This window comes from Bufo bufo, chromosome 8, assembly GCF_905171765.1.
Source record: "Bufo bufo chromosome 8, aBufBuf1.1, whole genome shotgun sequence".
In the NCBI taxonomy this organism is placed as follows: domain Eukaryota; kingdom Metazoa; phylum Chordata; class Amphibia; order Anura; family Bufonidae; genus Bufo; species Bufo bufo.
The window spans coordinates 208,100,147-208,125,674 of record NC_053396.1 but is presented as its reverse complement, the minus strand read 5'-3'; the positions used below and the strand labels follow the sequence as shown (position 1 = coordinate 208,125,674).

The window sequence follows — 25,528 nt, the reverse complement described above, 5'->3', positions numbered from 1 at the left end:
TATGGACGTCTGAATGAAGCCTTACAGGGGCGTGATCAATGACTGTGGTGATCACCCCATATAGACTCCCTGATCACCCCCCTGTCATTGATTACCCCCGTCATTGATCACCCCCCTGTAAAGCTCCATTCAGACGTCCGCATGATTTTTACGGATCCACTGATAGATGGATCGGATCCGCAAAACACATACAGGCGTCTGAATGGAGCCTTACAGGGGGGTGATCAATGACAGGGGGGTGATCACCCCATATAGACTCCCTGATCACCCCCTGTCATTGATCACCCCCCTGTCATTGATCACCCCCCTGTCATTGATCACCCCCCTGTAAGGCTCCATTCAGACATTTTTTTGGCCCAAGTTAGCGGAAATTATTTATTTTTTTCTTACAAAGTCTCATATTCCACTAACTTGTGTCAAAAAATAAAATCTCACATGAACTCACCATACCCCTCACGGAATCCAAATGCGTAAAAAAATTTTGACATTTATATTCCAGACTTCTTCTCACGCTTTAGGGCCCCTAGAATGCCAGGGCAGTATAAATACCCCACATGTGACCCCATTTCGGAAAGAAGACACCCCCAGGTATTCCGTGAGGGGCATATCGAGTCCATGAAAGATTGAAATTTTTGTCCCAAGTTAGCGGAAAGGGAGACTTTGTGAGAAAAAATAAAATAAAATCAATTTCCGCTAACTTGTGCCAAAAAAAAAAAATTTCTATGAACTCGCCATGCCCCTCATTGAATACCTTGGGGTGTCTTCTTTCCAAAATGGGGTCACATGTGGGGTATTTATACTGCCCTGGCATTCTAGGGGCCCTAAAGCGTAAGAAGAAGTCTGGGATCCAAATGTCTAAAAATGCCCTCATAAAAGGAATGTGGGCCCCTTTGCGCATCTTGGCTGCAAAAAAGTGTCACACATCTGGTATCGCCGTACTCAGGAGAAGTTGGGCAATGTGTTTTGGGGTGTCATTTTACATATACCCATGCTGGGTGAGATAAATATCTTGGTCAAATGCCAACTTTGTATAAAAAAAAATGGGAAAAGTTGTCTTTTGCCGAGATATTTCTCTCACCCAGCATGAGTATATGTAAAAAGACACCCCAAAACACATTGCCCAACTTCTCCTGAATACGGCGATACCACATGTGTGACACTTTTTTGCAGCCTAGGTGGGCAAAGGGGCCCACATTCCAAAGAGCACCTTTAGGATTTCACAGGTCATTTACCTACTTACCACACATTAGGGCCCCTGGAAAATGCCAGGGCAGTATAACTACCCCACAAATGACCCCATTTTGGAAAGAAGACACCCCAAGGTATTCCGTGAGGGGCATGGCGAGTTCCTAGAATTTTTTTGTCACAAGTTAGTGGAAAATGATGATTCTTTTTTTTTTTTTTTTTTTTCTTACAAGGTCTCATATTCCACTAACTTGTGACAAAAAATAAAAACTTCCATGAACTCACTATGCCCATCAGCGAATACCTTGGGGTGTCTTCTTTACAAAATGGGGTCACTTGTGGGGTAGTTATACTGCCCTGGCATTCTAGGGGCCCAAATGTGTGGTAAGGAGTTTGAAATCAAATTCTGTAAAAAATGCCCTATGAAATCCGAAAGGTGCTCTTTGGAATGTGGGCCCCTTTGCCCACCTAGGCTGCAAAAAAGTGTCACACATGTGGTATCTCCATACTCGGGAGAAGTTGGGGAATGTGTTTTGGGGTGTCATTTTACATATACCCATGAAGGGTGAGAGAAATATCTTGGCAAAAGACAACTTTTCCCATTTTTTTTATACAAAGTTGGCATTTGACCAAGATATTTATCTCACCCAGCATGGTTATATGTAAAATGACACCCCAAAACACATTCCCCAACTTCTCCTGAGTACGGAGATACCACATGTGTGACACTTTTTTAAAGCCTAGGTGGGCAAAGGGGCCCACATTCCAAAGAGCACCTTTCGGATTTCACCGGCCATTTTTTACAGAATTTGATTTCAAACTCCTTACCACACATTTGGGCCCCTAGAATGCCAGGGCAGTATAACTACCCCACAAGTGACCCCATTTTGGAAAGAAGACACCCAAAGGTATTCGCTGATGGGCATAGTGAGTTCATAGAACTTTTTATTTTTTGTCACAAGTTAGTGGAATATGAGACTTTGTAAGAAAAAAATAAAAATATAAAAATCATCATTTTCCGCTAACTTGTGACAAAAAATAAAAAGTTCTATGAACTCACTATGCCCATCAGCGAATACCTTAGGGTGTCTACTTTCCGAAATGGGGTCATTTGTGGGGTGTTTGTACTGTCTGGCCATTGTAGAACCTCAGGAAACATGACAGGTGCTCAGAAAGTCAGAGCTGCTTCAAAAAGCGGAAATTCACATTTTTGTACCATAGTTTGTAAACGCTATAACTTTTACCCAAACCATTTTTTTTTTTTACCCAAACATTTTTTTTTTATCAAAGACATGTAGAACAATAAATTTAGAGCAAAATTTATATATGGATGTCGTTTTTTTTGCAAAATTTTTCAACTGAAAGTGAAAAATGTCATTTTTTTTGCAAAAAAATCGTTAAATTTCGATTAATAACAAAAAAAGTAAAAATGTCAGCAGCAATGAAATACCACCAAATGAAAGCTCTATTAGTGAGAAGAAAAGGAGGTAAAATTCATTTGGGTGGTAAGTTGCATGACCGAGCAATAAACGGTGAAAGTAGGGTAGGTCAGAAGTGTAAAAAGTGGCCTGGTCTTTAAGGGTGTTTAAGCTATAGGGGCTGAGGTGGTTAATGACGTCATGGGGGCACATATTATGTGCCAAAAAGAAATAAAAATAAAAGTAAAAAAATTAAATTTATAAAAAATACAAATTTAATTTAAAAAATAAAATAAAATACAAAATGCAGTCGCTAACAGAAACCGTCACCATAGTCGCCCCGTCCTGAACAAAATAGGGAACCCATTGAAATAATTTATTTTTGTGGCAGTTTTAATATTTAAGAAATAAAAAGCTATAATTAAAAAAAAAAATACTTTTTAATAATAATTTGCAGTTTTCTTCCAAATTAAACCTAAAAAAAGAAAAAAAATCCTCTACATTCTAATAAAAAGTCCTAAGTGTCAAGTAAAAAAATAAATAAAATAATAATATTAATAAAAATAATAAAAAAAATCTCAAAAATGATTTTGGTAGTCAAACAAATAAAAAAGCTACAGTGCCTAAACCGCCACGTGCACAAAATCACAAAAAGTTGCCTGGACATTTAGGCCTTTTTTTGGGCCCGGTCATGAAAGGGTTAAAGCTTTATTTTTTAGGCTTGGTCATTAAAGGGTTAATTTTTCCCACAGCGTTTGACCCTTTTATACATTTTTATTGGCTGGACAACCCCTTTGAGTCGATGAGAATAACTTGTAAAATGCTGTGGCAGCAGAATTATAGTAGACGGAAAAATATACAACAGAGTCTGCTCCATCTGCGCCAAGTTTAATATGTGAGCAACGTAAATACTGGTTAAGATGCCATATACTAATTCACTATGCAGAAGAACAATGGTTTATCAGTGAATTTCCTGGTGACAGACCCCCAGCAAAACCCATTTCATACTCTGATTAGGGTCACCATCACTAGTGGGGTACCGCAGGGGTCAGTACTGGAGGGGTCAGTGTCACCAGTGGGGTACCTCAGGGGTCAGTATTGGAGGGGTCAGTGTCACCAGTGGGGTACCTCAGGGGTCAGTATTGGAGGGTCACTGTCACCAGTGGGGTACCGCAGGGGTCAGTAATGGAGGGGTCAGTGTCACTAGTGTGGTACCTCAGGGGTCAGTATTGGAGGGTCACTGTCACTAGTGTGGTACCGCAGGGGTCAGTATTGGAGGGTCACTGTCACTAGTGTGGTACCGCAGGGGTCAGTATTGGGCCCTATTCTCTTCAATATATTTATTAATGATCTTGTAGAGGGGCTGCACAGTATTTCTTCCATAAAATTGTTGCAATGACACATATTTTGTTATACACATGGTTATTTCCTTTGTGTGTATTGGAACAACAGAAAAAAAAACTGAGATAAAAAAAAAACCCAAATGATATAATTTCACACAAAACTCCAAAAATGGTCTGGACAAATTTACTGCCACCCTCATCTTAATATTTGGTTGCACAGTCTTTGGAAGAAATAACTGAAATCAATCGCTTCCTATAACCATCAACAAGCTTCTTACATTTCTCAACTGTAATTTTGGACCACTCTTCTTCTGCAAATTGCTCCAGGTCCCTCATATTTGAAGGGTGCCTTCTCCCAACAACAGTTTTAAGATCTCTCCACAGGTGTTCAATGGGATTTAGGAATTTTTTTACCCTAAAATGAGGAAAATTGGCTTCTAACGCGCATTTTTTTTTTGCCTTCCCCTGAATAAACTTGCAGGATAACAGGTTGAACTGGATGGACGGATGTCTTTCTTCAGCCTTATAAACTATCTTACAGTTTTCTATGTACAGTCCGGTCTAGTTCAACCATCACAGATAAATTTGCTTCAGTTCTTCAGGATCTGGAAAAATTAAAAGGATCATCTAGGTTTTAAAAATGTATGGCGTATCCTTTGTGAATGGGACTACGCTGTAATAGGACAGCTGCTAGGAAAAGTATGACATTGTGCAGCATGGACCAACGTGAGCAAGGACGAGGCCGCAGAGCTCGCCACAAGGACCGCAGCCTCTCCAAACAGATTGGAGGAGGTGCTGAGAGTCATAACACCACTGATCTATTATTGATGGCGTATCTCAAGGCCATCCATTTTAAAACCTGGATAACCCCTTTAAACACCACTAAAGCTGGGATGATTTCATGTTTGTTCCCCACTGTCCCGGTGAAACACGCTATGTTGCTTGTCCCAGAGTCTCCGGTAGCTGCCCTGCTGGGCCAGTAACTGCTCATGTCTACCGGACTCTTTGATCTGACCACCTTCCAGAACCAGAATGTGATCGGCCTTCTCCACGATGTTCATGCGGTGAGATATCAGCAGTACCGTGCGCTTCTTTGGGTTATCGTAAACCGTGCTCTGAATCTAGAACCAGAAGAGACAAGTTACAGATCGTCAAAAGTCAAAGTCAGCACAGCGTCACAGAGGGAAAGGAAGGCGATGCAGCAGCAAAACAACACGAAAAGTCCTGATACATGAAATTCTATAAAGCAACTTTTAAGCTCATGGTGGGTGAATCTCTAAAGTCTTCCTTTTCTAGATCAGGAAATGGTGACGCAACCAACTTCTGCAAACTGTGCTGCAACAGAGAACACAGGAGGGAGAAAACTATCTATCCACATAGAGTAAGAGGTTCTGAAGCTTGAGGACAGTAGACAGAACATACCCAAAACACCAGATCCTGATTTTCATTATGCAATAAGGGGATTCCAGGCAATATACAGATCAGAGTATTCCCTGGCTCTACCCTCGCCCACTTTAACTCGAGTAGACTGTGAGATATATTGAATCATGCGATACATGGTCTACAGAATGTATGGAGCACTTCATACGATGCAATGTTCGTGTAAGCCCATTTACTATTTCCCATCGCCGGTCTCACCTTGAGTTCACTTTCAGTGTCCAGAGAGCTGCTAACATCATCCAAAATTAGGATCTTGGGATCCCTCAACAAAGCCCTTGCTAGCGCGATCCTCTGCTTCTGACCCCCAGACAGAAGTCCACCTCTTTGTCCAGCACCTTATGCGGAAAATACAGAGCATTACTATGATGATCCGTACTCCGTCCATGTTTCATAAATTCACTTTGCATTCATCTAATGGAAGGATGTAGAATATTTAGCTCCATCAGACATTTCAGTCACAATTCCTTTAATATCGTGAATACCAACCTGTGCTATAACCACTTGCCAGGTCTGAGATGAAATCGTCGGCATATGCTGCCACTGCTGCGGCTTTTACTGAGGGCAGAGGAACCTCCCCCAAACCATACGAAATATTGTCCTTCAAGGACCTTGCCGTAAGGACAGGCTCCTGACTCACCACGGACACCTGCAATGAAAGGAAACAGTGGATTCTGACACAATAGCTGGCCGAAGGCTTAGTGGATTTTCAATGCTTATTGTCTCCCCGCTAATGTTTAATTGATATAAAAAAAAACTCTCCGGAGAAGTCTGTACTTTAGTTATGTTATAGGGTAGCTGCTATCCGCAGAGCGCTCACCTTCTTGCGGTAATACTCGTTGTCATACTCAGATAACGGCCGCCCGTCCAGCAGGATTTGTCCTTTTTGTGGTTGATAAAACTTCAGCAGCAGCTTCACCACAGTGGATTTCCCTGCATCACAAGCACCGACCAAAGCGGTCACTTGTCCTTCACGTAGGTCAAAGGAGACGTCCTAGAGGTTTATAAAATATATCACATACCTATTAGAAATCTAACCGTACATAAAGAAACCAGGGCCTGAACATAAGAGGACATCGAACATCTACAAGTCACTTTATACCTGCAAAGCCTGGGTGTCCGGTCGTTTTGGGTATGAAAACGTCACATTCTTGAACTGGATATGCCCCTTAAGATTTGTTGGCTTGAGACTCCCGGGGGGTGGCAACTGAGGAATTCTGTCCATATATTGAAATACTTTTTCGGATGAGCCTACTGCCTTTTGAACGTCAGGGTACATGCGCTGCAACACCTTAGACCAACAGGCAGAGAGGTGTATAAGAGAAGAGTAGAGCTTGGTGTGAAAGAAGTTTAAAGGGGTAGGGGGAGTTCCGAAACCCCTAAAAATTTAGGTAGGGACAGTGACAACAAAAACAATACTCACCTGCTGAATCCCCCGCTGCTCCAGCCAGTCTTTGTTTCTGGAGCTACAAAGATGACGTGCTCGAGTACCCCACGTGACCACTGAGGTCAGCATGGTAGTCAGAGATGACACTGAGGTACCACCAGAAACAAAGACTGCTGTTAGCACCAGAGCAGCGGGGGGTTGAACAGGAGAGTATGATTTTGTAATATTGCTTGCCCAGTTATAATATGAAGTGCACTGTATGAAATGTCATCATGGTGTACAGGTTGTATCACTGCACTTGGGAATCTGATATTAGATCATCACATTACGGCACTTCCCGGCACACCACGTGGCTGCAGCCACAGCACACGTGTGCCAAAGGATGGTGGCTTTTGGAAGGTGACTAGAGTCATTATAAATCGGACTTGACCAGGATAAATCACTGTGCCCCATAACGCCCACATATAGTGCTGCTTTTACTTCTGGCCATGCCTCACCTCCACAGCCGACGTGAACTGCAGCTCATACAGGACGAATGCCACCAGTTCACCTCCACTGACCTCGCCGTATGTCACTAGACGTCCACCAAAGTAGAGGATGCCCACCTTGAGCACGAGCCCGGACAGCTGTCGGAAAAAATACTTGCTTTACACCTTGCACATCTACTACAGGCTATTGTCAGCGGTTGTTCCTACTAAAATCTAAATGTGCGATGTGATCTGGAGATGGTTCAGACGATGCAATATTAACCAATGGGGCGGTCCAGTCTAGAAAACCCATTTTCATATATCGTATTAAGAGAGGGGTTCAGGATGGTGTTTGTGTACTGTCCTATTTTTTTTTCACGGAGCTATTGATTTCAATATAGGCCCGTGAAAGTTGGATCAAAACAAATGTGCGATTTTGTCTGAGTGGGCCGATGCTCTGTGAAAAAATTTGGACTGAAAGTATCAGCGTTAGGTTCGGGTGCTGTCTGTCCTACCTGGACAGTACAAGGACGTGTAAATCACTCGTTTGGATGATCCCTTAGTGTATGTTCACATGTTGCGGTATGGTTTTAAATGCATTCAATCGTGGTACTTTTTATAGGTGAAACTTGTTAAAAAATGTGTTTTATCTATAAAAAAAACAAACAGAAAAAAACTGTATCTAAAACCAGATTGCGGGTTTAACCAAACCTTAACCACTATGTGTGAACATACCCTTAGGTTATTTTTATCATCTGTGTCAACTCTGACACTCATGGCTGCATGAGGACTGCATTTTACTCATTTCGGACTAAAATCTTTTTTTCAATTGATCCTTAGGAAAGATTTTCAGCGTTTTTTTGAGATACAAGGGTTAAAAAAATGAGTCTATTTGCAGACTGTCACTTCTAAGTTATGTCAGCTGACAGCTCATGTGAAGCCTTATCTCTGATCTTCTGACCTCATAAACGCTCATTATACAAACCGGATTCCAAAAAAGTTGGGACACTATACAAGTCATGAATAAAAACTGAATGCAATGATGTGGAGGTGCCAACTTCTAATATTTTATTTAGAATAGAACATAAATCACGGAACAAAAGTTTAAACTGAGAAAATGTACCATTTTAAGGGAAAAATATGTTGAATCAGAATTTCATGGTGTCAACAAATCCCCAAAAAGTTGGGACAAGGCCATTTTCACCACTGTGTGGCATCTCCCCTTCTTCTTACAACACTCAACAGACGTCTGGGGACCGAGGAGACCAGTTTCTCAAGTTTAGAAATAGGAATGCTCTCCCATTCTTGTCTAATACAGGCCTCTAACTGTTCAATCGTCTTGGGCCTTCTTTGTTCCTTTCTTCCTCTTTATGATGCGCCAAATGTTCTCTATAGGTGAAAGATCTGGACTGCAGACTGGCCATTTCAGTACCCGGATCCTTCTCCTACGCAGCCATGATGTTGTGATTGATGCAGAATGTGGTCTGGCATTATCTTGTTGAAAAATGCAGGGTCTTCCCTGAAAGAGATGACGTCTGGATGGGAGCATATGTTGTTCTAGAACCTGAATATATTTTTCTGCATTGATGGTGCCTTTCCAGACATGCAAGCTGCCCATGCCACACGCACTCATGCAACCCCTTACCATCAGAGATGCAGGCTTCTGAACTGAGCGTTGATAACAACTTGGGTTGTCCTTGTCCTCTTTGGTCCGGATGACATGGCGTCCCAGATTTCCAAAAAGAACTTCGAATTGTGACTCGTCTGACCACAGAACAGTCTTCCATTTTGCCACACTCCATTTTAAATGATCCCTGGCCCAGTGAAAACGCCTGAGCTTGTGGATCTTGCTTAGAAATGGCTTCTTCTTTGCACTGTAGAGTTTCAGATGGCAACGGCGGATGGCACGGTGGATTGTGTTCACTGACAATGGTTTCTGGAAGTATTCCTGAGCCCATTCTGTGATTTCCTTTACAGTAGCATTCCTGTTTGTGGTGCAGTGTCGTTTAAGGGCCCGGAGATCACGGGCATCCAGTATAGTTTTACGGCCTTGACCCTTACACAGAGATTGTTCCAGATTCTCTGAGTCTTCGGATGATGCTATGCACAGTTGATGATGATAGATGCAAAGTCTTTGCAATTTTTCGCTGGGTAACACCTTTCTGATATTGCTCCACTATCTTTCTGCGCAACATTGTGGGAATTGGTGATCCTCTACCCATCTTGGCTTCTGAGAGACACTGCCACTCTGAGAAGCTCTTTTTATACCCAATCATGTTGCCAATTGACCTAATTAGTGTTAATTGGTCTTCCAGCTCTTCGTTATGCTCAAATTTACATTCTCCAGCCTCTTATTGCTACTTGTCCCAACTTTTTTGGGATTTGTTGACACCGTGAAAATTGGAATCAACATATATTTTCCTTTAAAATGATACATTTACTCGGATTAAACGTTTGATCTGTCATCTACGTTCTATTACAAATAAAATATTGACATTTGCCATCTCCACATCATTGCATTCAGTTTTTATTCACAATTTGTTTAGTGTCCCAACTTTTTTGGAATCCGGTTTGTAGCTAAATTCTTATCAAATGTGGCTTGCCAGATGGGACTGAGAAGTGATACTCTGCAAACTGGCTGATTTTATATCCACTGTATCTAAAAAACGGCTGAACATTTTTTAATAAAGATCAATTGAAAAAAATATATATTTTCAGCCGAAAATGAGTAAAATGCAGTCATTAAAAACCGTTTTTAATTTAAAAGAATTGCGAATTTTAAGTTATTGAAGAAGTGGTCACTTTTTGCTGTGACTGAAAATCCATATTAATATGCAGCAGTTCTTGCAAAATCCCGGCAAAACCGCAGCCATTTTTTCTTGATCATTCAGTACGTGCCATTAGTAATCCAGACAAAGCTGGAGCTGAATACTTTTCCTGGGCCTGACGAGCAGCTTTCTGGATATTGTCCTTCAATGAACAGACATAAAATCGCTATTTTTACAAAGGATGTAAGAAAAAGTGATTCACACAGAATAGTCGCACTCACGCTGTTGGCCACTGAAGTGCCGCCGTAGGCAATGGCCTCCATCTTGTTGAGTGCATAGGTGTCTTGCAGCTTTGCCTCATATCGCCGACATTCACCTTCTTCATTAGCAAAGCTGCGCACTGTCTTCATGTTGGAGAAGATCTCCAGGGCCACCTGATTGGCCTCCGAGAGGGACTTCTGTACCTTCACAGCCAAATTCTATGCGAAAGGAAAGTTAGGAGATTAGATTGTTGACAAATGTGTATTTTGTATGTTAAAGGGGATCTCCGGGACTATGAATAAATCCTAACTTGCAAACAACCTCTGAAATCCCCCACTTTCTGCTGCTGTGGGAAAAGATGGAATGGGCTGTGTCACGCCCACTGGTGGTCCATGCCCGCCGCAGTACTGGGCAGGGACGAGCCTCGCTCTGTGTGTCTTGGAACTAGTGCTCAGTGAACTTTCTTTCAGCACTGCAAGAGTCAATCCTTTTGTCTTGCGCCCTATTCAGCTGGGTTTGGGTTATCGTGTGTCTTGTAGCAAAGGTGTGATCTCTCGTCTGACTACCCCCGTGTACTGTACCTTGCCTGACTACCAATTCTGCTCCTTACCACCTGCACCAACCTTCAAAAATTGCTATCTGGATTCCGCATGCTCTCAGCCTGCCCCGACCTAGGACTTCAGAAAATGCGTCTTGTGCCCGATTCTTGGTGCTTCACATCAGTATCTCTGACCCCAGTGGGTCAGCAGCCAACTACACCAGGACTACTCCAGGAGGTAGTGGCCTGGTTGGTTCTCTGCAGCAAAGTCCAGATCCATGTACAAGGGTGAATACCAAGGAACTGCCAGGACAACGCCCTTAGGTAAAGCCTAAAGTCAAACTGGTTGGCTCAGTGGATTCCCACCTGCTGCCCATTACAGGTTGTTAGATTTCAACATACCCGATCCTTTTGTTCTGACAGGAGAACACAGATGGGAGACAAGCCACCCTATTAGAAATACATGCATGCTCAGCCAGGCCAAAAGTGTGTGTGTATGGGAGGGTCGGAAGGCATAATAGCTCACAGCTTTCTAAAGCCTATGGCCAGTATCATGTGGACAGGACATTTACAATGTATTTCATTAAGCTGCTACTAAGCAGGAAGCAATGTTAAAAAGCTTCAAGGTCTCTGCTTGCAGTCAGTGAATTTTGAAGTGTAGCCAAAAACTATCATTCTGGAGTTCAGGAGCAGGGAGAGACATGTTGCAGATACAGTAAATAGCTGACGGAGGAATGTCTACACTGATACACTGTGACGAAACAATCAATATACACAGCTCACCTGGGAAAAGGCTCCCGACAGTTTGGGCACAATGGTGATTACTAAGAGGCACAGCACGGTGAAGAGCGTCAGCTTAGAGGACAGGCTGAACATGTAGAGGGTCAGGAATATCAGCCTCATGAGATACCACATCAGCAGGCTGAGGTTGTGGCTGAGGGCTTCGCTCATCGCCGTGATGTCCGTCGTAATGCGAGACGTGATGTCACCTGGAACCGAAGTGATACGTTGAGGAGGCAAGAAGAAACCAGAGAGGTTCCTGGTAAGATGTCATTGACATGGCCGATACCTGTGGACACCGTGTCGAAGAAAGTGATGTCCTGCTTCAGGATGGCGTGGAGAAGCTTCCCCTGGGTCTGGGTGTGAACCAAGCTCATGGTAATGTTGTAGATACCGTCACACAGGAATTCTGTCACAGCGCTGCGCGTTACAAAAATATCATTACTAATAGTCCATATGCGGTAGGGGATATATATACCCGCGACAAGGGACTGTATACTCTGCACAGGTTTTTTACTGCATGCTGTATTACATTCTTCTCTAGATGCACTGCTATGTGCATGAGCCCTTAAGAGTACAAAAAACTCTTTAAAAGAGGCAAAACGAACTTAGGGTCATTTACCGCACTTTGTACACAGCTTTCACTTTCTAATATATTTTATTAACCTGCGATGTCTGTATCACAAGATCCAAACTCGGATCACCCGATCCCGTCCACTGCTCCAACACAGAGCATCCGTCGACGTCGCCTCCATCGATCAGCTCTTCTCTCTTGTGACCAAATCACCTGATTTGCATGGTCAAGTGGGTGATGAAGGAATCCAGACCCCAGTCCTGGAACATGCGCTCATAACAAAGGGTCTACAGCCCTGTGTGTGCCTGCGCATGCGCCAGAACTAGGGTCTGAAATCTATCACTGCCCACTGGACCATGCAAATCAGTTACACAGTGACGCACTCAGGACCGTCAGAGAGTAGAGCCGAGCGATGGACAGGACGTCAGAGGATGGACTGTGTGGAGTAGTGTAGGGGATCGGGTGATCAGAGTTCAGATCTTGTGATACAGACGTCGCAGGTCAGTAAAGTATATTAGAAAGAAAAAGTTGTGTACAAAGTGGGGTTCATGACCCTAAGATAGTTTTGCCCGGACAACCCCTTTAATGTGAATTCTTGAACCTTTATCAAAAATGCTATGAGAGGAACGTGGCCTCTTCCTCAGCTTCCCACGGCTGGGAGTTCTCTTTCCCAAGCCAAGCCAAGTGGTCAGGAATCAATTTAGTCTCTAAAAATCTCCTAACACATTAAGGGTTCAGCTACTCAGCAATTTTGGGGGCCAAACATGTCGCGTGCCAAAGTATTGCAGTGTAGGAGGACAGCCATAGAAATGAATGAGGTTGCAGCGCGGCTCGCACGTTTTGCGGTGACCCCAGATTCACAAAATATCCAACACGTCTGCATTTTTTGTGCTTCTGCTACACTCTCTGTGTAGCCAAACCCTAACAGAAAGCACAAATCAGAACGGAGATATGGGGAGAAGGGGGGGATATGATGCCGCAGTATATCTGCCTGTGTGTGAGGGAAGTTGGTGGAAGCTGAGGGGGCAGATGATTGTTCAGCAGACACAGCTCTGAAATCCCAAGTGGATTTTGCTCCGGATTCACCACTGCTACTTTGAAGTGGGTAAAAATCTGCCACAGAACTTGACTATGTGGCCTTTTCCTCCTATAAAACCTGCTAGCTGCTGCAGCTGCTATTGACTGTGGCATCTAAGAAGTTAAAATCTCTGTTCCTGGCTGCTGTGGCAGGGTGTCAGCTACTCCTGTGCCTGCACCATTCCTGGACTATACTAGGTGTAATATGGGAAGTACTTAGACCTCATGCTGTATTGATACAGACCAGCATGTGGAAGTCTCCCAGAAACACGTCAGTAGATAGCATTAGCGGGGTCTGTGAGTCAGGACCCCCATAGAACTACCAGTGCCTCTTTGGAGATCTCTGTAACCTCCAGCCTAAAGCTGGCCATACACATTCAATAGCGGTCAGCCAAACGATCATTCGTCCAACAGCTATCTTTCCAGTCTCCAGACACTTTTGGTGGCGGCTTATCTCTCCAGAGAACACAAGGATTGGGCGAGATCAATTGTCATTAGATTGTTGGCCCATCTTGCCGTTCTCGGCTGGTTTGGCAGACAAATTATGTGTGTGTATGGCCAGTTTTAGGCTGACTCTACCATAAGAACTAGACCTATTGTTGGTGTGGACACAGCAGAATTCAATGTCCTCACCTACACAATGTGATCAGACTTATGGCTATTATGGAGTTCCAGAATATAGAGGGGTCCTTCTTCTCCTGGATCCAGTCCGTCATCTGTCCTGTGTACGACGGCAAAACCATTTCACCTGTAACGTGGGAGAAATGAAGCCACAGGTTAGACATTCATGGGCAGCTAGTTTTTATTATGGGAGAGCATAATGAATAGGAATACAGTCTGTATATAAACTGATTCAAATGATGGGACATCCAGGTCAGAAATCCCATCCTCACAGATCTGTTAGTGAAGTCTTCTGTTCAGGATCCTCATCTCTTGGCCAAAGTGAAGAATGTCTCTTGCTCTGGAGGACCTGTCCTGTCCTGTATTATACAGACACCACATTGAGGTGAATGAACACTGTGTAATGCTTTATTTCTCCTGTGGTGGCGCTCCAGGGAATTTAGACGCTTACTGCCAGATTTCTGCAGGTCCCAGCAGGAGGACACGTTGTGGTCAGCTAATTGTCATGAGACCCTTCTAACACATAGGGATTACCAGCAAAACCATGTGGCCTACTAACCCTTCCATGACTACTGCAGAATGGAAACCCGGTGTTAGCTCCTGGATATAAGCAAGAAAGTTTCCATTCATTAAAGCAAGAAGAGATCTTGCAAATGGTGAGAAACCAGAGAACAAAGTATAGAAGAAAGTTATATAAAGACCAAGAAAATGATGTACGTAAAACGAAACCACGGATACTCAGACAGGTCAAGACACAATACTTACTCCAAGAAGACAGCACCAAGAACACAGACACCAGCAGGAACCTCCACCCGTAAGGCCTCAGAAGGGCGATTAATCTCCACACGGAGGGGGGCGACTCCGCCTTGTCCTCCTCATCTTCACCATCGAGGAACAGCTGATGCCAAACGATTGTAGACGTCACCGTGATCAGGTAGGAGTAGATGAAGAGGTCTGCATGCCCACATCTGTGCAGGAGTTCAGCACTGGTCCGTGGTGACAGGACAGCCGTGAAGGTAGCACAAGATGGTACCAAGAGGCTGAGGGCAGCAGAGGACACCAGCAACGGTTCTCCTTTTAACCAGGGGGGCAATTTAGATACGGAGCTCACTGCACGGACACCCAGCATCAAGACGACCAGTCGTGCCAGGCCCATTACCCACGTCAGGAGGAGATTCAGGGTCAAGTAAAGGGGCAGGCTCAGCTGCAGTAGGTACAAAGTGACATAGTCCACGCCGACGAGGCAGCACAAAGACCAGACGGGATGCATCGCCTGACAACAGAGAGAAAGAGCACAGCATAACTGAGAGGAACTGCCACCAAGTCCTACTTCTAGAAGGTCTTAACGGGGTTCCCATGGTTTGGAGGCACCAAACAAACTTCTGACATGTACTAGTGGCAGGTGGTCATGGTCTGGATGCTGAGACCCCCATCGATCACTAAATAGGAGGGGCAGGTGTGATTAGCAGAGTGCTGTGTCCCAGCATTTCTGACTCACACCATGTCAGTAACTTATGTGAACTGGGTATCTTAAAACATAACTTTTACTTTATATTATTAAAGAGAACCTGTCACCATGATTTTGTGCATAGAGCTGAGGACATGGGCTGCTAGATGGCCGCTAGCACATCCGCAATACCCAGTCCCCATAGCTCTGTGTGCTTTTATTGTGTTAAAAAACAGTTTTGATCCATATGCAAATGACCTGATATGTGTCCTGTATCCGGAGATGAGTCCAGCGGAAAGGAGCCCAGCACCGCCCCGCGTCCTCCGAATCTACTCCTTGCTGGCTGACGTCACAGAGCTAGAGCGCCGAAATCTCGCGATGCGTGAGCAAGCACATGCGCAGTGTCGGCATCATGTTCATTCCCTGTACTGGCATCAGCACAGGGAACGAACTACGCATGCGCTAGCTCGCGCATCACGAGATTTCGGAGGACGCGGGGCGGTGCTGGGCTCCTTGACGCTGGACTCATCTCCAGATACAGGACACATATCAGGCCATTTGCATATGGATCAAAACACAATAAAAGCACACAGAGCTATGGGGACTGGGTATTGCGGATGTGCTAGCGGCCATCGAGCAGCCCATGTCCTCAGCTCTATGCACAAAATCCTGGTGACAGGTTCCCTTTAAAATAAGTATCATATACACCACATTGTTGTGAGACAAAAAATTGCACTTTAGACGAAAGCGCCACTAGCTAATGTCACAAAATAAGTGAAAAATAATAATTGGGTGGATCTTACCACGTCCTGTAGGGAGATCCACACCTGGTGGCGATTGGTCCTTTTGTGAGGTGGCAGAAGGACACTGGTGACCGGCACACTTGTGTTATAGGCATTAGTTTGTTCTCCTGTTTAACCCTCAAATAGATCCCTACCTAAGTGAAGGGCAGGGGGCTAAACTGGTTACCTGCCTATCAGACACAGAGCACCCGCCCCGACAGGGGCGACCCCATACGGAACCTTTCCCTGTATATGGCCCTAATCCTAAAGTGTACCCTGTTTATAAAGCCCTACATGCCATGTTTCATTCCGATTTACCGGAACTCATCAGGGGACTTCAATGAACATTCAGGGATAATAGAATCGAAGGTAAGTTCCCCGTCGTATTCTATGAATGGATAGTCAGTGGCTCATATCCATGCTAGGTATAGGGAGGTGTCCCACCATATACACCTATGTCTCGCAGCAATTGGTGGTGCTTTGGTTTGATGTTAAAATGGCTGAATTTGTAACATCCCCGTATAAATATAAATCCAAAAACACAATTGATTTTGGGTCATAATGTATGCAAAACTTCAGTGCATCAATAGCCCCATTCAAGACCCTGTCCGCTACATCGCCAGTCCAAATAATGAGTATATCGTCAATGTCGCGTCCGTACCATTTGATATTCTGAAAATGTGGATTTGTATCTGTAAATCGGAGCTGTCTTTCCCACCAAGCCATGAAAATGCTGGCTATGGAAGGCGAAAATTTCACCCTCATAGAAACTTCAGACTCCTGGAGATATTTTTTTCATGTTTAATGGAGAATTTTATGTTTACCGCCTTCCTGACCAGGCCTAATTTTGCAAATCTGACATGTGTCACTTTATGTGGTAATAACTTTGGAACGCTTTTACTTATCCAAGCCGTTCTGAGACTGTTTTCTCGTGGCACATTGTACTTCTTGTTAATGGCAAATTTGAGTTAATATGTTTTACCTTTATTTATTTATAAAAAAAAATCCAAAAATTCACTGTTTTCTAAATTTGAATCTCTCTGCTCTTAAGACAGATAGTGATGCCTCATTCTATTCATTAATTAACATTCCCCATATATCTCCTTTATGTGGGCATCATTTTGGTAATGTAATTTTAATTTTTTTAGGACGTTAGAAAGTTTAGAATTTCTGAAGCAATTTTTGAAACAGGGGCCGGACATATGTGCTGCTGGCCCCTCTCTCCTCTCTGTGCTGCAATAAATGACAAGGGCTTCAGAGATAACCCGATAGGCGCAGGAGGGGGGGGCGCAGAGAATGTACAGGATCGGTCCTCTGCACTGTAGCTGTTTTTTTTTTTTTTTACTATTCGCTGCCTGGAACACAATTATGTAAATATAATTAAATCTATCTCATTATCTATCTAGAAAAGACAATTCCACGCTGCCTAAAAGTTGTTTAAAGGCCGTGTTCTGTAATCAGCAATCTGACGTCTCAGACTTTTCTCAAGCATTATAAATACTGTGTGAGAAAAGTCCTGGTACGAGGACGGAAACGTCGCCCTGGGGATTACAGAACACGACCTTTAAACAACGTTTAGGCAGCGTGGAATTTTATTTTCTAGTTAGGCCTCTTCAAGTGAATGGGGTCGCGATCCGCATGCGGCTGGCCCACGGTCGGTGCCCGTGCAGCATGGGCACGGGCAGCACACGTTCGTGTGCAAGAGGCCTTACTTGGATGCTGGATCACTTCCACAGCATTATTCACATTGCTGCTGCTGTGCCGCTTGTCAGTGGTGGTCCTGGGGCTAAGGGGGGGGGGCAGGGGCGGTCCGCCCCGGGTGCCAGCTCTCAGGGGGGTGCCAGAAGCGCTTATTGCTGGAGTGCTGACGCCCACATATTGCGGCGGGGCACGGGAGCGCATAGTTCCCTGCCCCACAGCCCATCACCGCCATAGACCTATGCCGTAGTGAAATCCCGACGCAGGTGTGCGTGATGATGGCATCACCTGTGCCGGGACGCAGCAGCACAGTGAAGTGTGCGCGCCTTCCTCTCCTCTGCAAGCGCAGGTGAGTATTTAGCTTTTAGTTTTATTTTTATGTGCCAATTTTGGGGGGCGACATGGGGGGGCACACAGGAGGACATGTGGGGGGGAAATATTATGGTAGGATACTGTGTGGGTGCAAATTACTATATGGGGGCAGTGTGGGGTCATTTACTGTGGGGGGAAATGACTGTGTGTGGGGGGGGGGAATTAATATGGGGGATTACTGTGGGGGAAATTACTATATGGGGCAGCATGGGGGGCGTTGTTATTGGGGAGGCACTGTTGGGGTAATTCTATTATTTCTGGGGACACTTTACAGGGATTATTGCCTGGAGCACAGTATTGGGTGGTATTATTACTGGGGGCACTGTGGGGGACATTATAGCTGCTGTGGACACTATAGGGACCTTTGGGGTAATTTAGCAAACTGGTGTAAAGTTCTACTTTACACCAGTTTGATAAATTACCCCAATTATGTCTATTGGGGTCACTATTTTTTCAGCAGTATAGTACTTGGGGCATTGGGGGGCACAACGGGCACAGCAGGGTGGATAAAAATCTATGATTTTTAAAAATAAATAAAAAAAATCTGATTTTTTTTTATATAAAATGCTTTTTGAGGAAAATATATTACCATCCAAAGGTTATTTCATCATGAAATAAAGATTCGTTATGTAGAATAAGGCTGTATATGTTTAATTTTTTTTGGTAAATAAATTCCATTAATCCTTTCACAATGTCATGCTCTTCCAGAGGTTTTTGTAAGATTTATGGGTAGTTTCTCTGCCTACAAGATATTATCACAGATGCTTGGTTTAGGCTACTTTCACACTCGCGTTTGGTGCGGATCCGTTTAGATAATACAACCGTCTGCATCCGTTCAGAACGGATCCGTTTGTATTATCTGTAACATAGCCGAGACGGATCCGTCATGAACTCCATTGAAAGTCAATGGGGGACAGATCCGTTTTCTATTGTGCCAGATTGTGTCATAGAAAACGGATCCGTCCCCGTTGACTTACATTGTCAGAACGGATCCGTTTGGCTCAGTTTCGTCAGACGGACACCAAAACGCTGCAATCAGCCTCCAGCCCAGAACGGAATGGAGACGGAACGGAGGCAAACTAATATATTCTGAGCGGATCCTTATCCATTCAGAATGCATTAGGGCCAAACTGATCCGTTTTGGAGCCCTGAACGGATCTCACAAACGGAAAGCCAAAACGCCAGTTCTCAAAACTGAATTTGACTCAGCAGAGATCACATGCCTCTTCTTCACAGCAAAAATGTTATAACATGAACAGAGTTGAGAAAAAGACCTTAATCCGAACTTCTACAAATCGATGAATGCAGAATCAACCGAATCAAACTAATATGAAAAGTTGTTATTGCAAAAATCTTCATCTACTTGCATATTATAAGTTATACCGGCAAGAATTAGTCTTTATGTAGAAAACTATGATTTAAATCAAATCCATCCTGGGGCACAGTATTGGGGGTGGCAGGGTGACACAGTGGGGACACCAGGATGAGGAGGTTGATGGAAAAACTGAGAAACCTAACGTGTCTGTGTTACAAACTGTAGAGACGAGATGCGGCTGAAAGAATTAGTCATGGTGGTCTGGGTCAAATGGAGGAGAAGAGGAAAGAGAAGGTCTACATGACAGGAGATGTCACCTGGATGTAAGTCTATCATCTATAATTATGGCAGACGGGCAGCACTCTGACCTCAGTGACACCAGCGGATCCTGTACCCCCCGCCCCCCAGACTGCTCAGCTCCAGCGGATCCTGTACCCCCACCCCCCCCAGTCCACAGACTGCTCAGCTCCAGCGGATCCTGTACCCCCCGCCCCCCCCCAGTCCACAGACTGCTCAGCTCCAGCGGATCCTGTACCCCCACCCCCCCCAGTCCACAGACTGCTCAGCTCCAGCGGATCCTGTACCCCCCCCCCCCCCCCAGTCCACAGACTGCTCAGCTCCAGCGGATCCTGTACCCCCCCGCCCCCCCCAGTCCACAGACTGCTCAGCTCCAGCGGATCCTGTACCCCCCCCTCCCCCAGTCCACAGACTGCTCAGCTCCAGCGGATCCTGTACCCCCCCCCCCCCCCAGTCCACAGACTGCTCAGCTCCAGCGGATCCTGTACCCCCCGCCCCCCCCAGTCCACAGACTGCTCAGCTCCAGCGGATCCTGTACCCCCCGCCCCCCCAGTCCACAGACTGCTCAGCTCCAGCGGATCCTGTACGCCCCCCCCCCCCCTAGTCCACAGACTGCTCAGCTCCAGCGGATCCTGTACCCCCCGCCCCCCCCCCAGTCCACAGACTGCTCAGCTCCAGCGGATCCTGTACCCCCCGCCCCCCCAGTCCACAGACTGCTCAGCTCCAGCGGATCCTGTACCCCCCCTCCCCCAGTCCACAGACTGCTCAGCTCCAGCGGATCCTGTACCCCCCCCCCCCCCCAGTCCACAGACTGCTCCGCTCCAGCGGATCCTGTCCCCCCCGCCCCCCCAGTCCACAGACTGCTCAGCTCCAGCGGATCCTGTACCCCCCGCCCCCCCCCCAGTCCACAGACTGCTCAGCTCCAGCGGATCCTGTACCCCCCCGCCCCCCCAGTCCACAGACTGCTCAGCTCCAGCGGATCCTGTACGCCCCCCCCCCCCCCCCCTAGTCCACAGACTGCTCAGCTCCAGCGGATCCTGTACCCCCCGCCCCCCCCCAGTCCACAGACTGCTCAGCTCCAGCGGATCCTGTACCCCCCGCCCCCCCCAGTCCACAGACTGCTCAGCTCCAGCGGATCCTGTACCCTCCGACCCCCCCCCCCCCGCAGTCCACAGACTGCTCAGCTCCAGCGGATCCTGTACCCCCCTCCCCCGCTCCCCCAGTCCACGGACTGCTCAGCTCCTGTGTATCTTGTGCATTCCCAATCTGCTGTCCCCCATGCACAGGCACCGTCCGTGCGGCTGCCGCAGACAGAAACAGACCGTTCACCTTGAATGGGTCCGTGAGCCATCCGCACCGCAAAAAATAGAACAATTTTTTTGTGGTGCGTAGGCACGGAGCGCTCCATAGTGCTTCCGTGGGGTTCCGCGTCTCCGCTCCACATCGCACCTGAATTGCAGACCCACTCATACACAACCTGTATATCAGAGACACCCTGTATATGAGATATAAGAGACATCCCATATATAACTTAGATCAATAGACCCCCGACACAAGGCCTGGCATTTCCATCACTTCATATTTACAATAAGTGGTGACGAGAGACGTCCGACTGTCACTTGTGTCTTTAGAAAGTTTAAAACTTCACTTTTATTACACGTGGAAAAAGAAAGAGACAAATAGTAAAACTATCAGTGCGGGCGCCGACGTCTCTGGTCACATCAGCACAGTCACCGACACCGCAAAGCAGGGGTGTCTCTTATATACGGGGTGTCTCTTATGTACAGGGTGTCTCTTATATATGGGGTGTCTCTTATATACGGGGTGTCTCTCATATATGGGGTGTCTCTCATATATGGGGTGTCTCTCATATATGGGGTGTCTCTTATATGCGGGGTGTCTCTTATATGCGGGGTGTCTCTTATATACAGGGTGTCTCTTATATGCGGGGTGTCTCTTATATGCGGGGTGTCTCTTATATACGGGGTGTCTCTTATATACGGGGTGTCTCTTATATATAAGTATATAAAAGAAACCCAGTATACAAGAGATATCCTGTATATAAGAGACACCCTGTATATAAGAGACACCCTGTATATAAGAGACACCCTGTAGATAAGAGACACCCTGTATATAAGAGACACCCTGTAGATAAGAGACACCCTGTAGATAAGAGATATCCTGTATATAAGAGACACCCTGTAGATAAGAGACATCCTGTATATAAGAGACACCCTGTAGATAAGAGACACCCTGTAGATAAGAGACATCCTGTAGATAAGAGACATCCTGTATATAAGAGACACCCTGTAGATAAGAGACACCCTGTAGATAAGAGACATCCTGTATATAAGAGACACCCAGAAGATAAGAGAAATCCTGTATATAAGAGACACCCTGTATATAAGACACAACCTGTATATAAAAGACATCCTGTAGATAAGAGACATCCAGAATATAAGAGACAATCTGTATATAAGAGACACCCCGTATATAAGAGACACCCCGTATATAAGACACCCCGTATATAAGAGACAGCCAGAATGTAAGAGACACACAGAATATAAGAGATATCCCGTATATAAGAGACAGCCAGAATGTAAGAGACACACAGAATATAAGAGATATCCCGTATATAAGAGACAGCCAGAATGTAAGACACAACCTGTATATAAGAGACACACAGAATATAAGAGACACCCTGTATATAAGAGACAGACAGAATGTAAGACACAACCTGTATATAAGAGACACCCTGTATATGAGAGACACCCCGTATATAAGAGACAGCCAGAATGTAAGAGACATCACCTCGCCTGGATCCGCCGATGCTTCTCTGTATACCGCCGGCTCGGGGCAGCCACCTACCTCTCTGCGGTCGGTCCCCGCCTTCTCAGGATCTCAGAAACCCCCGGTGATTCCGGGAATCGGTTTATTGAGAGAAATTCGAAAGTGAAAGTGGGACTGCCGGATGACCCCGCGGACGCCCCATGCGGTGAGCCTCCGCACTGCGCCTCATCTTCACTCCTCTCGGTCCGCCGCAGGTGACGCATCAGAATCGCAGAGGTGAAGGATCGGGTAAAGCCGCTGCAGACAAGGTGAGCAGAAGAAGTGCACGGTGTGCATGGTGCCCCCTGCCATGTGCTATATATGCCCGTTAGTTTACCTGCTGCACTACAACTCCCAGCAGAAAACGATAACTGGTAGTTCTTCTGACTTGTCACCTTTTTCATTCTATATATGCACTAGCAATAAATGGCCACAAGGAGGCGCTACACACAGCAACGCGGTGGATATTAGGGTTAGGCTAGGGCTACAGGGCGACATTTGTCGCAGAAAAGTGCGCAACATTTATAATGATAGTCAATGGTGTCCGACTGCGACACGACAGTCGCAAAAAATCCATCCAAGTCCAATTTTTATTTTTAGTCGCACAGTTAGACTCGCGTATTTCATTCGTCTTTCTTTTGCCGAGTTATTATTAACCTCTTCAGTACCGAGCCACTTTTTACCTTAAATCCCAGGTCGATTTTTGCAAATATGACATATGTCACTTTTTGTGGTAATAACTTTGGAAAGGTTTTACTTATCCGAGCCATTCTGAGACTGTTTTCTTGGGACACGTTGTACTTCATGTTAGGGGTAAATGTGAGTCAACGTGTTTTACTTTTATTTATTAAAAAATACAAAAATTGAAGAAAATGTGGAAAAATTCACTATTTTTTTAATTAGAATTTCTCTAAATGGCAGATAGTGATACATCACTAAATATGTAGGAGCGCTCTGTATACCGGCGTTTGCAATCGTGCATACAGAGACAAGCGAAACGCCCATTGTCGCGCGTTCCCGGAAGTCTATGTACGGGAACGCGCGACAAGACGCCCCAAAGAAGCTCCTGTACTTCTTGGGGCGTCGGGCGTTTTACAGTGCGATCGTACGCGCTGTAAAACGCTCAGGTGAGAACCATTCCCATAGGGAATCTTTGGTTCTTGCCTGTTGCGCGTTTTACAACGCGTAGGAACGCGCTGTAAAACGCTCAGGTGTGAACCCAGCCTTACTTTACATTCCCCATAGGTCTCCTTTATGTTGCCATCATTTTGTAAATGTCATTTAATTTTTTTAGGACGTTAGAAGGCTTAGAATTGTAGTAGCAATTTTTCAAATGTTCAAGAAAATTCCCCCCAAATTTTTTTGGAGAACCAGTTCAGTTATAAAGTGATTTATAAAGGTTCAAAATGTCATTATTTTGTAGATTTTTTTTGTTACATTTTCTTTCTTCCAACACAGCAAGGGTTAACAGCAAAATAAACCTCGATATACATTAGGCTACTTTCACACTCGCGTTAGGTGCGGATCCGTCTGGTATCTGCACAGACGGATCCGCACCTATAATGAAAACGCTTGTATCCGTTCAGAACGGATCCGTTTGCATTACCATGAACAAAGTCCAAACGGATCCGTCCTGACTTTACATTGAAAGTCAATGGAGGACGGATCCATTTACAATTGCACCATATTGTGTCAGTGAAAAAGGATCCGTCCTGACTTACATTGTAAGTCAGGACGGATCCGTTTGGCTCCGCATCGCCAGGCGGACACCAAAACGCTGCAAGAAGCGTTTTGGTGTCCGCATCCAGAGCGGAATGGAGGCGGAACGGAGCCAAACGGATGCATTCTGAGCGGATCCTTATCCATTCAGAATGCATTGGGGCTAAACTGATCCGTTTTGAACCGTTTGTGAGATCCCTGAAACGGATGTCACAAACGGAATTCAAAACGCCAGTGTAAAAGTAGCCTTAGGCCTCATGCACACGACCGTTGTGTGCATCCGTGGCAGTTGTGACGTTTTCCGTTTTTTTTTCGCGGGTCCGTGGAAAAATCGGAAAATGCATCGTTTGGCAGCCGCATCCGTGATCCGTGTTTCCTGGCCGTGAAAAAAATATGACCTGTCCTATTTTTTTCACGGCCAACAGTTCATGGACCCATTCAAGTCAATGGGTCCGTGAAAAAACACGGATGCACACAAGATTGTCATCCGTGTCCGTGATCCGTGTCCGTTTTTTCCTATCATTTCAATGGCAAACTTGACTTTGATTTTTTTTTCATTTTTCATGTCCGTGGATCCTCCAAAAATCAAGGAAGACCCACGGACGAAAAAACGGTCATGGATCACGGACCTACGGACCCCGTTTTTGCGGACCTTAAAAAAAAAACGGTCGTGTGTATGAGGCCTTACTCTGATTCTGCGGTTTACAGAAATTCCCCATCTGTGGTGGTAAACTGCTGTGGGGGCACACGGCAGGGCGCAGAAGGGAAGGAGCTCCATAGGGCTTTTACAGCGTAGATTTGGATGGATTCGTTTACGGGGGCCATTGGTTTTTAGTTTTTGGGCGATTGTCTTGTGTGGGGATTTATTTTTTGCATGATGAGTTGACGGTTTGATCGGTACCATTTTGGGGTACATACGACTTTTTAATCGCTTGGTATTACACTTTTTGGGACGTAAGGTGATAAAAATGGCCGTTTTGGCACCATTTTTATTTTTGTTTTTTACTGCGTTCACCTGACGGGGTGGATCATGTCATGATATATATATATATACCTAATATATATATATATATATATATATATATATATATATATATATATATATATATATATATATGTAAAAAAAAAAAATCCTATTTTTTAACTTAATTAATTTAACTTAATTATGGGAAAAGGGCGCTTTTTTTTTTACTTGGAACTTATTTTTTTATTA

At 45.1% G+C, this 25,528-nt stretch overlaps 2 protein-coding genes and 1 long non-coding RNA gene across 6 annotated transcripts in view; 1 reads left to right on the top strand and 2 right to left on the bottom strand.

Moving 5' to 3' along the window:
* Window positions 1–3,477: 3,477 nt before the first annotated feature.
* On the bottom strand, window positions 3,478–4,075 carry LOC120977455. The gene is made up of 2 exons (XR_005773898.1): window positions 3,775–4,075; window positions 3,478–3,731 (listed from the first exon to the last, which is right to left on the bottom strand). It is a non-coding gene; the product is annotated as an uncharacterized LOC120977455 (long non-coding RNA).
* A 33-nt stretch (window positions 4,076–4,108) lies between these two features.
* TAP1 (transporter 1, ATP binding cassette subfamily B member) lies at window positions 4,109–22,980 on the bottom strand. Of its 4 annotated transcripts, none has more exons than XM_040405399.1 (12): window positions 22,934–22,980; window positions 14,622–15,129; window positions 13,869–13,983; window positions 11,874–12,004; window positions 11,588–11,793; window positions 10,287–10,484; window positions 7,268–7,396; window positions 6,486–6,674; window positions 6,204–6,377; window positions 5,873–6,032; window positions 5,585–5,721; window positions 4,109–5,067 (listed from the first exon to the last, which is right to left on the bottom strand). In XM_040405399.1, the coding sequence occupies exons 2-12, from the start codon at window positions 15,124–15,126 to the stop codon at window positions 4,846–4,848; spliced, it is 2,166 nt and encodes a 721-aa protein (XP_040261333.1). In that variant the 5' UTR covers window positions 15,127–15,129; window positions 22,934–22,980; the 3' UTR covers window positions 4,109–4,845. The 4 variants fall into 4 exon arrangements, with proteins under 4 accessions (XP_040261333.1, XP_040261332.1, XP_040261331.1 ...); XM_040405398.1 differs by lacking the exon at window positions 22,934–22,980 and adding an exon at window positions 22,636–22,774; XM_040405397.1 differs by lacking the exon at window positions 22,934–22,980 and adding an exon at window positions 22,579–22,700.
* TAP2 (transporter 2, ATP binding cassette subfamily B member) overlaps window positions 22,730–25,528 on the top strand; it is a 42,285-nt gene continuing 39,486 nt past the window's right edge. The window contains exon 1 of the mRNA XM_040405401.1: window positions 22,730–22,865. The gene's annotated coding sequence lies outside the window, so the exon portion shown is untranslated. The remainder of the gene's footprint in view (window positions 22,866–25,528) is intronic.

Coding starts and splice junctions, on each gene's coding strand:
- TAP1 (XM_040405399.1), bottom strand. CDS start 15,126: ATGCATCCCGTCTGGTCTTTGTGCTGCCTCGTCGGCGTGGACTATGTC. Junction 13,984..14,621: donor CTTGGTGCTGTCTTCTTGGA/GTAAGTATTGTG, acceptor CCCACGTTACAG/GTGAAATGGTTTTGCCGTCG. Junction 10,485..11,587: donor TGTCGGGAGCCTTTTCCCAG/GTGAGCTGTGTA, acceptor CCTTTCGCATAG/AATTTGGCTGTGAAGGTACA.